The 17276-nt window shown below is 40.5% G+C and overlaps 1 protein-coding gene across 1 annotated transcript in view; it reads left to right on the top strand.

The window, feature by feature from the left end:
* Positions 1-8806, top strand: part of CRACR2A (calcium release activated channel regulator 2A) — a 37160-nt gene extending 28354 nt beyond the window's left edge. Inside the window, 2 exon segments of the mRNA XM_057431177.1 lie at positions 7726-7802; positions 8716-8806. Of these exon segments, the coding sequence (XP_057287160.1) occupies positions 7726-7802; positions 8716-8806 (168 nt within the window).
* The last annotated feature ends 8470 nt before the right edge of the window (positions 8807-17276 follow it).

Here is a 17276-nt window from a genome sequence, read left to right as displayed (position 1 = left end):
AGGCAAATTGTTTTGTGGGGCCTGATCTGGTGACACATTTTTCACTTGCTTTGTACAACCTCATAGAGAAGTTGACTCACAATGCTATAGCCAATTGTCCCACAGGATTTCACAGGATTTCTCAGTTTTGTTAGATGGTTTCTCCCCTGGATGGGAGTGAGTACATGCATTACAGATTGAGGTATCCAGCCTATCCCAGGTGATATTGCAAAACTCTATGGCCCTTGACTTGCTATTAGCTTCCCACGGAGACATCTGTACAAGCTGCTGCACATACATGGAACAGAGCAGCAAAATTTCTACAGATTTGGGTGAGATTTGGGAACAAACAGATCTTGCACCAAGTCACTAGAGATGATGCTGATGTGCGGATTGACTCCACAACTCATTAAAAGTTGTAAAGTAGGTATGCTTTTTATTCAGCCCTGAGACACAGGGGGATAATTCCTCAAAGTCATGTGTGCTTCAGTGTTGTTTCCCTCTACATTTATTCTCTAAAGTTATATATATTCATAAGGTTGTACAATATGCCTATACATATTCATGTCCTATCCCTGCTTCGTATTATAATGAGTTAGAAGGTCCTTTGCACCTGCGCAGTGCCCCTTCTGGTCATGGGCAGGGCTCTCAAGATGAAGTAACTGAGTCTTCCTCCTGTGGGTAGAGGTCTTCAAGATGAAGTAAATGAGTCTACCTCTTCTTGAACTTTTCACCTTTTAGTCTTCACGTATGGCCTAAGGGTTTGGTCAGTGTCCCAGCCATAAACCATCTGCATCGCCCCCTTCAGGTGTGTGCTTTTCCTTATCAATAGCTGCTTATCAGTAGAATCAGGTGTCTGCTTTTCCTTGTCAATAGAACCAAGTGTCTGCTTTTCCTTATCAATGGTTAGTGCCTTTGTTCTGCTTAGTAGGCATGATAGGTACAGACAATACTTTTGTTTAAGCAAGTGAATTCCTCTAACCCCCTTGTACAACCCCCCTGTACATTGGTTAACCCTGTACCTGGTAATACCTCATGGGTTTTTTAGAGTTGTGGTACACTTCCCTCTTAGCTACCAAACTGGACACAGTTAAAGAACTTGTTTGTAATAATTATAATAATAATTATTTGTGTTTGTACCCTAGCAGGCATGATTTGATGTTGGTGTTCACAATGGTGTTTCAGAATTAAATATGGGAAAATAACATGAGATGAGCGTTATAGGATATACATGTATCCTGTAAGCCTCAAAGGGGGGAACTGTAAGATGAAATGCTAAGTTGTGAATTCAAAATGCTTTGTTAATTGTGAGCTGTAAATTGGGACTGCTCTGTTGAGAGCAAGATTGGGTCAGTTCTTCAAGGTAATGAACAAATCAGAACAAACTGACATAAACCATGGACACAGTTGTTAAGTAATTCACAGAAGTCTTTTGTACATGCGCAAGCACAGATGTTAATCAGTAGACACAGTGAGGAAGACTATCGATGACCACCAGAAACCCTTCAAGATCACCACCCAGCAAGGAAGTGAATGTGTATTTAAAATGCAAATATTGTAATTCCAGGAAATCTAGTGAATATTTATAAACAAATTGGTGGGGCCCTGAGTGGCTCAGTCACTTGGGAGGCTTTGATAAAGTATTGTAATGAATTATACAGTATTGCAGACTGGCTACCTGCAACACTAATGAATTGCTCAGCGGTGCTTAAGAACCTATTTATAACTTAAATAGCATTATTCAGTTTCAAGCTATCCTAGAAATCATTACCAGTGATATAGCCCGCACCCTTGATCTGTTAGGAGATCAGGCCAGGCAAATGGTATTTCAATACTTCATGGTTCCTGATTACTTTGCTAGCCGTGGAAGGGGGAGTTCGTGGCAAATTAAATGATGCTAATTGTTGTCTGAAAATTGATAATGATAAAGTAGTAAAATGAATAACATCTGGAATTCAAAAACTGGCTCATGTAACTACTGCCTCTCCTAACATAACTAAGCAAATCTGATTAATATATCCACAGAATCAATTGGTTGTAAAAATAATTTAAACCACTGCTCTTTTCATTTCTTGTCCTCTTTCACATTATCTCTTTTCTAAAACCACCTGGATCCAGAACAATCTTTGAGACACCAGGTGGTGTGTGAGACTGATCTGAAATTGGACTGTACTGACCATTGTCTCAAAGATTGGTATGAGAAGCTGAGATAGAATTCCACCAATCCATTGTCTCAGAGATGGCTGGGGGGAGTTGAGATAAGACTCTTCAGTCCATTAGCTCAAGGACTGGTGTGAGGAATTGCTTCTCATTATCCCAAGAATTGCTGCAGACGTGCAGTTGAAGAGCTGGCTGCAAGATCAGGGAGTCTGGTCATCCAGGAATGTGTAATACATGACATTAAGAACATAGGTGCTCCCCTCCAACTCATTATAAAAGGGGGAAAAAAGACATCGCCAAGATGAGTACCTTCAAGGGGACAACTCCAGAAGGACACCTGCAGGATGACACCCACCTCTGATGACTACTACTACAGGCTCTCAGGGGACACTCTGCTCCGATACTGACTACAAACGCTGACGGACTCCCACCACTTCCAACAACAGATCCCCATGGACCGCTGGATCCACAATGGTGACTCTCTCTCTCTCTCCCTGCAGCCCGAATCCTTGCTTCATTCCCATCCTTTCTCCAATCTGCCCTATTGCTATCCCCTTTGTTACAATAACTTCCCTTTTTTATAATAATTGTCCTTCTGTAATAAACCAACTGATCAATTACACTACTTGACCTCATTTATAACTTAATTTCACTCTTGGGATCATGAACATAATAGCGTCCAACAGCTTCATAGACTTATAGAATCATAGAATAGTTAGGGTTGGAAAGGCCCTTAAGATCATCCAGTTCCAATCCCCCTGCTGTGGGCAAGGACACTTCACACTAAACCATGTCACCCAAGACTCTGCATCACTCCAGGTGTTTAATTTAGCCTGCTTACTGCAGGCTAAATTAAGTGGATGCTGTAAAGAATACTTATTACTCTGTCAATCGAGTAGGTCATTAATTCCAAGACCTTTGTATGTAGATCATGAGTTGATTAGGAAAGAATACTGTAGCACCAGTTGGTTTGCAGGGGGTGCCCTAGCTGGCCAGGTGAAAGAGGAAGAGGGAGATAGCAAGTTTGCTTTTACTGCTGCAGAAGGAGAGCAATATCACGGATGCTCCTGGCATTGATTTGTTAGGACAGGAGTTGTGGGAGGTGTAAGGGAGGGTAAGGAAGGAAAGAGAAGGAAAGGCAAGGCAAAGTGAGGCAAGGTGAAGCCCTCTTACCAGGACTTTAAGGTACAGAATTCATGAGACTGCTGACTTCAAGAAAATACCAGAACTGAAATCACTGCCTGACAGTCTTTGAATGAGACATTGAAGTCTAGCCTTGCAAATGTTTTCTACACTAGGGACTGTAGTGATAGGACAAGGGGTAACGGGTTCAAACTGAAACAGGGGAAGTTCAAGTTAGATATAAGGAAGAAGTTCTTTACTGTGAGGGTGGTGAGGCACTGGAACAAGCTGCCCAGAGAAAAGGTAAATGCTCCATCTCTGGCAGTGTTCAAGGCCAGGTTGGACAGAACCTTGGGTGACACGGTCTAGTTTGAGGCGTGGGGGGCAGGGACATGTCAGGGGGGCTGGAACTAGGTGATCTTAAGGTCCTTTCCAACCCTAACTATTCTATGACTCTAGGACTGGTGCAAAAAATATTTGAGAATTCACTCTCATTGTCTCTACTCTCTCTCTCCCCTCTTTCTTTTTATTTGTCCTCCCTTTCTCTCTATTTTGTACTCTCTTTTTTTCTCTCTTTTTTTTCCTCCGTTTTCTCTGTGCATGTATTCTTAGCAGAGAGATAATTTGGGGACCTTTTCTCCCTCCTACCTTCTGTAAAACCACAGAAGACCATCTGTTACTCCCATGGTGGGAGTAGAAAATATGTTTACTTTTAGTAACTTTCCATCAAGGAGATAAAATGAGTTAACAGTGTGCATCTACCAGAGCACTGGTGATCTATGGGCTGTAATCTAAGCATTAAGGGACTGAAAATAGCAGATACTCCTTTATATTCCTGTGTATCATGCCCATCAATACTTCTGTGATTTTCTTTGTACAATGCATATAGTTTGAACACCAATGCCTCCAGAATGCTAATTTATTTAGAAATAAGTCACCTCAATTTTCCTGAGAAATCAACTGAGTTGTTAGCAATTTACCTAAATTAAACAATGTGCCAGATTTCACATATGTACTTGTTTCTCCTTTGAAAATAGATTTACAGTTCTGCTTGCTGGTACCCAAAAAGGATAGTTTGAAAATTTGAAACACAGCTGAGTTGTTCTTGATTTATAGGAAAGATTGCTGCTAGACACCTCCATGTAACTGAAAGAGTTAGGGCCAGATCTCTTTTTACTTTATTTTGATAATTCATATAGCCTTTTACAAGCATACCTTTGTGTTCATTGTTTTGTTTTTATAGAGGAGCAGTATCAGCCTTGAACTTCATCCCTCAAAGGTTCTCCCTTTAGGAAATCTGTTTTATTTTCTTGCATGTATGGAAATGCATACTTTGAAGACCCTGGGTGCGAGGAGAGACTCCATCCAAGGTTTCACACTGAATTCTTCTGTGAGAAAACACATGACACATAAATGGACTGAGTAGGTGTCTCACGTGTCATTTAGCTCTCTTAAAAAATTGTACTAGTAAAACAAAGATGAATCATTCTAATACAGAGAACTTGCAGCCCACCAGGCCATTAATTCTAACATGTCATGCAAGAAAATAAAATGTTTTGCATAAGTAAAACAAAGAAAGTCGTCAAATTAAAGATGGTTATAATCAAATGAATGGATCTGAATGACTCATTTGAATGTTTGAATGTGCTGCCTGAGATAGCTAAGGAAAGGAATGATTAATGACAATGGATTAGTTGAAAAGGAGCATATACATAATGAAATTATAATTATTTGCTTGCTGAGCTAATAATAAACATGAATATTAATGAATTATTAATTCTTGCTATATAGCCATGTAATTCCTGTGAAACCATATACCACAGACTCTATCAGTGGATGCAATTTAGTTGCTTATTTTGTGAATAACCTCATTAATTTCTTACAAATGATCCAAAATACATGGCACTAGATGCTGAGCTGATACAAGTCTATATAGCCATATTTGGTGAAAACAACCCTGAACCTGTTCTCACACAAAGAATCAGATTAGCTTATTGAGCTTGAAGTCCAACAGTTTTTAGAAACTCTCAGTGTCAATTTGGAGTTTTAGGAAGTAGGCATTCTTTATTTTGCAGCACAGGACAGACACATAAATCGTTTTGCAAAGGTGAGCACACCTGGAGTCTACAGGTACCATTCATTATCCAACAAACATGCATATTTACAACCTTTCCAGGAAATGTTTTACATTAGATTTCATGGAACTACTTGTAATATTTGCATTTTAATTATGCATGTGCTTTTCTTACCAGAGGTGCTCCCGAGGGGTCTCTGATCATCATTGATAGTGTTCCGCTGATTGATCTCTGTGCTTGTGCATGTGAAAATACTCTTGTGAATTACTTAACAATTGTGTCTGTGTTTTAGGTTAGTTCTGATTTGCTCCTCATCTTGAAGACCTGGCCCTGTCTGTCTTGGTCATGCCTTTCTCATCTTCACAGGCTACCCTTGTTTTATACATACCTCAAGGCCCCACAGACCCATACTGCTCTCAACAAAGCGGGTCTAAGTTACAACCTAACATCTTGCTCTCAGCCGAGCAGTCCCAATTTACAACCTAACAACATGCTGTCAACAGAGTGGTCCCAATTTACAACTTTGCATTTTAGATTACAACAGGATGGGATTGTTTTTACCTACTTTTTCCTGTAATCAGAGAGGAATGTGTACTACCAGTGGGCATTGCAGCTCAGCGTTATTAACTTTTGCTGTATTTTAGTCCCACATCTTAGAAATCAGTGTACTACAAAATTGATCGGAAAGGGCTCCTGTTATAACATGTGTCACTTCTTTGCAAGGCAGGAAGCACAGTTCATTATTAAAAGGAAGAATAGCAGCCTGAAGGGGGTCTTTTCAATTCCTTGTCATTTGAGAAGACTGGTAGTTGCAGTGTGCGTGTGATACTCCAGGAAAGGGGGAATAGAATGATAGGATTTCGGGAAAGTGTCATAGTGAAAAAAAAAGCCATGATGAAGCTGATCTGTAGTCAGACAAATTAAAGAGTAAACATCATGACAGTAAGAAGAATATTGTAATATTAAATTTGAAGGAAGAAACAACAGACACAAAGCAAAATATTCACATGCAGTACAAGAATATTGTGAGCATATTGTGAGCATCCAGGAACATCCAATGTTCTTTTTGAGTGGATTAGTGTAACCACAAGCAATTATTTAAATAAAATGGCTTATGATACAGGTGCTGCTCAGGCACGCTCCTGTTTAGCACATCATTTTGGCCCTGCACAGACTTACCGAGTGAACTTAAATGAGTTAATAAAGCCTTCTCTCTCTCTCTCTGTTCATCAGCTATAAAATAAGACAATAATAGAATTATAGAATAGTTAGGATTGGAAGGGACCTTCAAGATTATCTAATTCCAGCCCCCCTGCCGTAGGCAGGGATATCTTCCACTAGATCAGGTTGCTCAAAGCCCCATCCAGTCTACCCTTAAACACTTCCAGGGATGAGGCATCCACAGCGTCTTTGAGCAACCTCTGCCAGTGTCTCACCACCCTCTTAGTAAAGAATATTTTCCCAGTGTTTAATCTGAGTCTACCCTCTTGTCCTGTCACTATGTACCCTTGTAAAAAGTCCCTTTCCAGCTTTCTTGGAAGACAACAGTCTTCCAGTACCTGAAGGAGGCCTACAAGAAATGCTTTGCCTACCTTGACTTTGCTCACTGTGTACACTTAATAGGTTGAGGACCTATTTCTTCTTAAATTTCTTTTGCCATAGTAGCTGCCAAGTCGGGCTTTTGTGTAGATGATCTCTTACATTTGCATTTATTGTGTTAAGGCTTCAGCTGAAGTGCTGAGAATGCCATCAGGGCTTGATCCATTGTTCTTAATTACAAAGATCCCAAGGGCTACAAAGGTTCTGGCTGACTGAGAAAGAAGGAGCAGAAAAAATTCAGAAGTACAAAAAATGAAATAGAATTAATTTATTGCTATGTTTTGCTGAGGTTTTTAACTGGTTATTTGCTGGAATACACTGGTCTCAAACTGCAGATGTGGGTGCTCATACTGTGTGGACGCAGCCACTGTTGCTGAAGCTTTCCAAGGATTTGTTATTTTTTTTTTAAAAGGTTACTAGAATTATTTTCACCTGCTTTGTCAAGCACTCTGATGTACTAATTGCCTCATCATCACAAGGAAAGTTCACAGGACCTCACTACCTTATCAGGCATATCTGTGTTTTAGCCTTTGAGAGATAAAGCAAGAGCTACTATATAGAACAAATGTCTGCTAAAGAAATACTTGTATTGTTGTTTGGGAGGCAGGCATGGGCTTCTTTTCTTTTGTTGCTCTTCACTGTTAATTCTAGAATTAAATTCTAATTTTTCCTTAGATGATCTATTTCTGTTTCTTGATTTGCATATTTTGGTATGTCTGTGTTCCTTTTTTAAACCTGGAGTGGGATATTGTGCGAAATTGATTGAAGTGATCTTTCTGTTTGATTCTAGGATTACAATTTAATTTTCTATGAACACAGTGCATATTCTGGGTATAATACCAAGAAGTCTATGTTTCACTTAGCTAGGTGCAAAGAAAACGCAGTCTATGAATATTATATGTCCCTGGCATGTCACTGGTGACAGAGAAAACTGTTTAATAAAGAAGTCTGATAGGTAATTACAGTGATAAATTATTTGTTCCTTTTAAACTGGTCTGTAACCAGACCTTGTTGCTTCAGTTGAGCTCAGGTTCATAGAAAGTCCCATGTAAACTAGTGAAGCCATGGATAGACCTAGAAACACCTGGACTGCTGCTAGGAAAGCTGAGGACCTGTGATGTAGTGGTAGTTCTTGCAGGAAGTTCTTGGAAGTTTGCAGAAATGGTCTTGGAAACAGATGCTGCTGGATCCTTGCAGCCGAACATTGGATGCTCTTCCTCTGCTCATTACAGTTCAAACTCTGCTGTCTGCCTCGGGGCTGGGGGAGAGTAAGATGTAGATTTTTTTAAGTTATATAAAAGCTAAGAGTAAAAGTACAGGTAAATCTGTCCCCTCTGCACTACTCACAGAGAAATCTGTATCTCTGTGCATCATATAGAGATGAAAACGCTGGTAATTCCCTGGCAGATCTTTAATATTTTTTTCTGAAGTTAGTGATACTTTGTGAATGTTTCGGGTAATTGATACACATTTAGTTAGCCAAATGTGTTTTTCTTTTTGCTCCAGCCTCAAAAATAACAAGAGAAAGTCATTGTTTTGAATCTCTGTAATATACAGTAAGTGCTAACAATCAGCAACAGTTATATATTTCTAACTAAATGAACAAAAGTGTTTTTGTCATGGAGTCACATTAATTATACTTTTTTGGTTGTCCACAAAATTCTGTCATTTTCTGTCAGTCTCTGGATAATTTTATAGGCTTAGGGAATATGCATTTTGCTTTGATCTGTTATGGGTATTATTGACTTTTTTTCTCAAACGTATTGGTTCTTTCCCCGAGGATTTTAAAGGAACACAGAGATAAAGTGAAAGAGAAAACCACTGAACTTCAAGCTGATATGAATAAAAAGTCTTGCTGTGTCAGGCCATAAAATGCTGGGGCGTGTTTAGACAAGTCAGACATTTATATCACACTACATGGCACCATCAGATTTGCTTTATCTGCCAAATATTTCTTCTGCTGTGTTGTGAGTGTAGGTGTAAGTGAAACTTAAAATCCTTGCATGCTCTGATCTTCACTTTAACAAATATTGTCTTTAGTTAATTGACGATGTACTTGGGACAGTAACAGTCTTTTATTCTGTCTGATGCCTAACACCACTGAATCCTGATTCATGATCATGCTTGTAGAAGCTGCTGCATTATTAATAACAAGAAATCATTTTATAGGAAGAAAAATACTTGGAATATGAAGTAAATTCTTACTGGTGTGGATGACCTATCTTCTGAACACTTCTGTTTATTTCAGTGCTCTTCAGATTATGATTTTGTGCTCACCTTTGTTACAGTGTTTTTAAAAATTCACATAGTACCTGGTTGGTTGTTTAAAAGTAACACACCGGCAAAGTGTAAGGTGGTATTTTCAATCTTAGTGTGAAATATACATGAACAAAGGATTGAAGAACTAAGATTTTCATAAATAGCATTAACTCATTTATACTATGTGTTGTTGCATGTAGGTCCTTGATAAGAAAACCTTCCTCCCACTTAGGTGTGATGAATTAAGTATGTTTAGATGGATTGCTCAGATACTATAAAGGCTTGCCCGAGTTGTCGTCGAAAAAAACGGCATGTTTTGATTGTGAAGTTGGACTAACACAAAACCCTAATTTAAACCTCAAGAAAAGCAACAGTTTATCCCAATTTCAATTAGGGAAGAAGATTTATCTGTTTAAATATTGGCTTTGGTAGCTGATTTTGAATGATCTGATCCCCTGTTGTAGGGTCTTTCCTACCCCATCAATATCATAACTTGCAATATTCCTTCCAACCTCCAACAGCCTCAGGAATTCTGTTTGAAGGCTTAATTTCAGCTTTACTAACTCTAGCCTTGCAAAACTCCGAATTCCGATTCTTAATTTTTTGTTCCCTCAAGCTTATCTTGATTTTGGAAGAAAGTGACACATAAGGTGGATCTTCTTTATGGGAATTCTATGGGATCATTTTTATTTGGACATCTATTACTGTACACTGAGACCCCCCTAGCAGGGTAGACAATGCTAAGGAGCAGCTGAATCCTGGGGTGATTTCTTTTTCTTCATCTATTACAGTGAAATCTGGTGTGGTCTAAGACCCAGGAGGCATCTCCCATCTCAGACTCATAGCTGTGGCTGCTGCTGTTCCTTTTTACAAGTCCAGCCAAATCCAAGCTGAGTACGCATTGCAAAGATGCAGATAAACAAAATAGCATCATCAGCCACACAGGCAATACAGAGAGCATACTCCCCACTGCTTCTCACTCACATACAAAGAGCATTCCCATAAATATGAATACAGATAGTCCAATCTTTCTTTTCCTTTCCAATTGACCATGATTGAAGCTTGCTGATTAAAATATACACATACACAAACTCTTATAATTTCAGTGCTTTCTCTTCCCCACTGCCATCCCTCTCTCCCCAGGATCCTAGTCATAGTCATCTTTCTGCACACCTTTACAAACAGCAATTATTTGTTATTTAATGCTCACAGCAGATAGATATGACTAGCATGCTACAAGGCTCTACTTCTGGACAAATTCTACTGGCCAGGTGATCATCAAACAGGTGTGGGAATTGTCAGCTTTCAGTGTTCCTTGATGCTAACAGATCCTTTGCGTTGCTAAAAGCTTTTTGGTAAAGGGAAGCAGAGATCATGATGCAGCTGTCCATCATGAAACTGGACTCTGGGTCATACCTTATCTAGATTCACCCTTTTTCAACTTACAGCCATTCCCCTTTGTCCTTTCATTATGGACCCTCGTCAAAAGTCCCTCTCCAGCTTTCCTGTAGCCCCCCTTTAGGTACTGTAAGGCTATAATGTTTCCCTGGAGCCTTCTCTCCTTTTCTCAACCCCAAATCTCTCAGATTGTCTTCATAGGAGAAATGCTCCAGCCTTCTGATATTTTCATGGCCTTCCTCTGGACTCGCTCAAGCTGGTCCACATCCCTCTTGTCTGAGGGCCCCAGAGCTGAATGCAGTACTCCAGGTGAGGTCTCACAAGAGCAGAGTAGAGGGGAAGAATCACCTCCCTCAACCTGCTGATCAGGCTCCTTTTGATGCAGCCCACGACATGGTTGGTTTCTGGGCTGCAAACGCACACTGCTGCTTATGTTGAGTTTCTCGTCAACCAGCACCCCCAAGTCCTTCTCCTCAGGCCTGCTCTCAATCCAGTTTCCGCCCATCCTGTAGCTGTGCTTGGGATTGCCCTGACCCAGGTACAGGACCTTACACATCATTGCAAGTCTTTTCTCATTCACTGAAGAGTCCAGGGCTTTCTCACTGGAAGTCGCCAATTTTTGTAGCCTGAACAGGAAGGGAGTAGGGAAGCAGGTGGAATTGAGACATTCAAATAGAATATTATGTCACTCATGTTACTTGAGCTGCTGTTTGTGTTATGTGGGTGATGAGCAGTGAAGACATTGCTCTTTGTGTTGTCTGTGTGAGTGATGACGTTAGTTTTGTGTGTGGATCTGTATCTTTGCAGTATGTGCTCAGCTTGGGTTTTGGCTGGACTTGAAAAAACAAAGAGCAGCAGCCACAGCTATCATCCCTCTATTACATTTTATATTGTGCCCTGTTTATCCATACTTTATCTTGTGCCAGCTTTATCTCATGTGTTGTGAATCTGTGTTCTTTTGCTCTGAGCATACAAATAGTGGTATTTTCCAGATCTCCTGATACTGTATTCAGCCTCCTCTTTTTACTTTTTCTGTCTTGTCAATGGCCACATTGCAAAATGAGCATTATCAACTTTTGAAAATCATAGTCTGCCTATTTGTAAGATTCAGTGCTCCTGCAGCACTAAAATCAAGTCTTGCTTTTGCAGAGCAATCAGGAATGTGAATACTGCTGTATCTGTATAGCTGTTATAAATGCTCACGAGCTATCATTTTCAGGGAGGAGAGTACAGGGTGGGTTTGTGACTCACTGTCCCTGCCAGTCATTACTTCTCTGTTTTACCTTTTACAACTCAGTAGAACTCTGCAATAAACCAGTTTATGTTACTGCCTTGTCAAAATCTCAGGAAAGAAGGGAGGAGAAAAAGAAGACAGTTCTCTACTGCATTAGTGAGCTGAAGTAGCCAAGTAAAATCTGGTAAAAACTGGAACTGGTGGGATGATATGGGTGGAAAAAAAAACAGCTGAGATTCAGTTGTGAGAAAAGAAGTTTAGAGGGCTGGGCAGTCCATTTTCAGTAGCAGCAAGGTATTTAGTTGTCTCACCTGTTTGCAACTTCATCTTTAAATGCAGATACGTGGAAGTAGATATGAACTACTTCGCTATGCTTCTCAGGTGGTTTGGGGGGGCAGTGCTGAGTTCAGTATTGCTGCAGCCAGACACCAGTTTGGATACCTCTGCTAGGGGCTTAGCTCAGAGATACAGCATTCACCTGCAAAGCTTAGTGTGGTTCCCCTGTGAGTGTGAGCTGTTTCTGCACTTCCTTGCTCCCAGGTACAAATAATTGAACTACGTTATACTGCACTACAACACAGATTTGATAAAGGTTATTTGAATCCATACTATTAAGGCTTACCAGCTGACATAGCAATCCTGTATTGTATGGATCTATATTATGAAGCTGTAATAAGACTGTTGTTCATCCCTTTGAAACAGGTATTATTGCAACAGAAACTGATTTGCATTAAATGGCTTCACTAAGGGGAAATCCTGCCTGACCAATTTGGTGGCCTTCTATGATGGGGCTACAGAACTGATGGACAGGGGTAGAGCAGTTGATGTCATCTACCTGGACTTGTGCAAAGCGTTCGACACTGCCCCACACGACATCCTTGTCTCTAAATTGGAGAGACATCAGTTTGATGGATGGACCACTTGGTGGATAAAGAACTGGCTGGATGGCCACACGCAAAGAGTTGTGGTCAATGGCTCAATGTCCGGCTGGAGACCAGTAACGAGTGGTGTCCCTCACGGATTGGTGTTGGGACTGGTCTTGTTTAACATCTTCATCACTGACATGGACAGTGGGATTGAGTGCGCCCTCAGCAAGTTTGCCGATGGCACCAAGCTGTGTGGTTCGGTTGATACCCTGGAGGGAAGAAATGCCACCCAGAGGGACCTCGACATGCTTGTGAGGTGGGCTGATGCCAACCTCATGAAGTTTAACCATGACAAGTGCAAGGTCCTACACCTGGGTGGGAGCAATCCCAGGCACAGCTACAGGTTGGGCAGAGAAGAGATTCAGAGCAGCCCTGCGGAGAAGGACTTGGGGGTGTTGGTTGATGAGAAAATGAACATGAGCCGGCAGTGTGTGCTCGCAGCCCAGAAAGCCAACCGTGTCTGGGCTGCATCAAAAGGAGCGTGACCAGCAGGTCGAAGGAGGTGATCCTGCCCCTCTACTCTGCTCTTGTGAGACCTCACTTGGAGTATTGTGTGCAGTTCTGGTGTCCTCAGCCGAAGAAGGACATGGAACTGTTGGAACAAATCCAGAGAAGGGCCACGAGGATGATCAGGGGACTGAAGCACCTCCCGTATGAAGACAGGCTGAGAAAGTTGGGGCTGTTCAGCCTGGAGAAGAGAAGGCTGTGTGGAGACCTCATAGCAGCCTTCCAGTATCTGAAGGGGGCCTATAGGGATGCTGGAGAGGGACTCTTCATTAGAGACTGTAGTGATAGGACAAGGGGTAACGGGTTAAAACTTAAACAGGGGAAGTTTAGATTGGATATAAGGAGGAAATTCTTTCCTGTTAGGGTGGTGAGGCACTGGAATAGGTTGCCCAGGGAGGTTGTGAATGCTCCATCCCCGGCAGTGTTCACGTCCAGGCTGGACTTGAACACTGGTTGACATGGTTTAGTGTGAGGTGTCCCTGCCCATGGCAGGGGGGTTGGAACTAGATGATCTTAAGGTCCTTTCCAACCCTAACTTTTCTATGATTTTATGATTCTATTAAATAGTGGCAATTTTGTTTAATACTTCTTGTTAGCAAGATTCTTAGGGTTGTGTAGATCAGCAGCTAAAGTATCTTTCTGTCATCGCTATGGAGATTATGTAGCTGTGCAAAGATAGACTTCTGAAGGGTGCTATCAATCAAGAAACTGTAGTCATGCAAAATCAACATTACAGGCATCTATCAAATGATTAAATATTACCTGCTGGCAGGTCTCAAAATATCAAGCTAGGTAAGCAAGGCATGGTCTATCATGAAGGGGAATGTGTTTTATCAGATCTGCTGATAGCTTACAAGACCCCTGTCCCTGGAAGTTTTCTAGTCAGGTTTTACACAAAGCCACAGGGGTTTGGCATAGCTTTGGAGAAAGTTCTGTTTGGAGCAGTAAGTTGGACTGGAAACCTCCAACATTTCCTTACAACTTTTCTGTGGTATAGATGGAAAAAAATAATCTTTCAGTCGAGCAAACCTTTCTGCATGTCTGCTTTTTATACCAACATTAAAGCATAACAGTTTGTCTGAGACTGCTACAACACCCTGCAACATAGCATCCAAGGGTGCTATGAAAGCACTCTATGGTGCAAGACATTCACACGAATGAAAATGTCAATCCTATCTTCCAGAAGAACAAAAAAGGAGGGTCCAGACAACTGCAGGGTGTTAAGCCTTATCACAATTCCTAGGCAAGTGACAGAGCAACTAATCCTGGAAACCATTTCCAGACAAATGAAGGACAAGATGGTGATCAGGAATAGTTAGCATTGGATTACAAAGGGGAAATTATGCTTAACTAAGCTGGTAGTTTCTACAGTGAGATAGCTAGCTTGGTGGGTAGGGGGAGAGTCCTCAGTGTTGTTTACCTCAACTTTTGTAAGGCTTTTGACACTGTCTCCTATAACATCCTCATTGACAACATGACAAAATATAGGTTAGATAACTGGACAGAAAAGTGCTTTGAAAACTGTCTGAATAGCTGGGCCCAGAGGATCTAAAGAAGAGAATGCTCAAGATGGATGTTGATCAGTGTGGGTAAATACATGATAAAGGTGGGGAATGAAGGGGAGGGAGCCAGACGTTTTACAGAACTGCCCAATGACAGGACAAGGGGCTACAGGCACAAGTTGAAACACATGAAATTCCACCGGAACACAAGAAAATATGTTGGATTTTTTTTTTTTTTTTAATGTAGAGGTGGTCAAACACTGGAATGGTTTTCCCAGAGATGTTATGGAGTTTCCATCCTTGGAGATATTCAAAACCCAGCTGTAAATGGTCCTGGGCAGCCTGCTCCAGATTGTCCTGCTTCAGCACTGAGGTTGGAACAAGATATTCTCAAGAGGCTGATAGATCACAATGGTACTTTTTGCCTCCTCAGATTCTGACCCTCTATGTTCAAAGCCTCATGGGACTAGCAGGATCCCCAAGATGACTAGATTTATCCTTACTAACACAGGCAATTATATGAGTGTGGAGCATAAAAAAAAGAACACAATGCACAGGCAAATGAAAGATAAGGACAGCTTAGAAGAAAAGTTTGATTTAGGTTTGGTTTTGATTTATAAGCAGATTCTGGTTTTCTGTATATCACTGACGTACAAGCTAGAAACATCTTGAGCTGAAGGAAAAGAAACAGCATATTGTGTCAGTACTGTTTAAAGAACAAGGATGGGAAGAACATAATATAGTGTCAATACTCTGGCAAGCAGAAGTGAATTTTGCATTTTGACTTATGAATATTAGATTGGAATGGTCTAGGCATTTGCCCAGATTGAGACCAGATGTTCCTTTGCTTAACAGAACTCTGTATCATTTAGCAGTAGAACTCAAATGTAAAGTTCTCCCAGAAAATGTTATGTCTCTGCTACATTTGTTAGTGGGAGGTGTCAGACCAATTTACCTGGTTGTCTGAATACTTTCTGAATACTTTCAGAAGTTCTTGTCTCAGTTATCTCCACATCTTTTTTTGGTAAAGGATACCTTTAGCTTCTGAACTCTTCCCTTTCCATATCCTCAATTCATAGCTCAAAACTTGTTGTCATCATGTGCTTTGTTGTTGTCTGCATGATCTACAAATGCTAACCATCACATGCTGCTGTTTCAGCTCCACACAACACTTACATTGCTTGCCTGCCAACACTCATCCCATGCAAAAACAAGCAAGATATTGAGCTATTTTTTCTGAGATGCTCTGTCAGTGGTAATAATGGCAATTATAGGATAATCAGACAATTATGGAAGTAAATAGTTTTTGCTTTAATCAGGTTTCATTAGCTAGTGACATTGATTTGTCATGCCAATAAACATAAAAAATATGCCACTATTATAAAAAAGTACTTCTGCTAGCTGCTCAGCATTACAAGTTACTATTAATGAGTTATGTGTGCCTTCTTGGACTGCCATTTCATATTTCAAAATAGTAAGATATGTATGATTTCTGATTAAATTCTGTTGTGATCTCAACAAAGGGGTCCATTTGTAGTTCTAGGGCTGTGTTGTGCTGGAAATTATGATGGTTCATTTGAATAAATGGAAATGGCTAGTCATGAAAGCAGAGAACTGAACTGCAAAAGAGGATGTTCTATTTTCCACTTGAAGATTCAGGTGTCAGCTCAGGCTCAGTTTTGGTGACTGATGTTGTTCTGAAAGACCATGTCTGATGATGAAGAGGAATGGCTTAGAGTGTAGCATAGCCCTTTTATGTTTTGTGAAGAAGTAAGACTGATTTTTAGTTGTAATTGTCATCTCAAATCTAACATGGTTTCTTTCTGTTTCACAATCACACCGTAGTTCTTTCTAAGCTTTCTCAACAAAATGTTTTCTTCATGCTGTTTGCATTATTCACTGAAAAATGAGGAAAATATCAAGCATAATGAGAAAATGGAAAGGAAAGGGAGTCAAGGAAATGGTATCAGTACCTGCAGAGACTGGAAAAATGGCCTCTTATTCTGTCTCAGCTGCGTATAGCACGTCTTTTTTTCCCTTTTTTAATCCATCCCCAGAAGTAGCAGCTATTTTCAGGGAGCAGTCTTGTTCCCTTAAACATACTACTGCCCTGGCTCACCGCCGTCAACATACTGTGGAGAAATACCAATATTCCGAGGAATCTCTAGCTGAGGATTCACATCATCCTTAAAACGATACATGAAATGTTAATGTGTTGGGTTTCCTTTTCTTTTACAATGAGGCTTTTACAACAACAAACATTGTTGTATCAGATCTGAAACATCTTTAGTTTCTTCAGTTGCTTTTGAAAAATATTTTTAAGTGCTGTAAATTCACAATTTGTATGAAATTTAGATATGATCTGAAAGGTTTGTCTTCCTCCCACTCGCCTGTGTGCTTTGAGATTAACAGATGACCTCTGAGAAACCTCCCAGTTTTCCACTTGGAACCAGCCTGCAAATGCTTAATGCATATTGAAAAATAAATCACTTGGCTTTGTTGTATGTTCAAACTA

Source organism: Pezoporus wallicus, unplaced genomic scaffold (assembly GCF_028554395.1).
Source record: "Pezoporus wallicus isolate ANWC-B61680 ecotype Strahan unplaced genomic scaffold, APGP_CSIRO_Pwel_v1 scaffold_3294, whole genome shotgun sequence".
NCBI lineage: Eukaryota > Metazoa > Chordata > Aves > Psittaciformes > Psittacidae > Pezoporus > Pezoporus wallicus.
The sequence above is the reverse complement of the archived record's forward strand: the minus strand, read 5'-3'. Positions and strand labels throughout refer to the sequence as shown.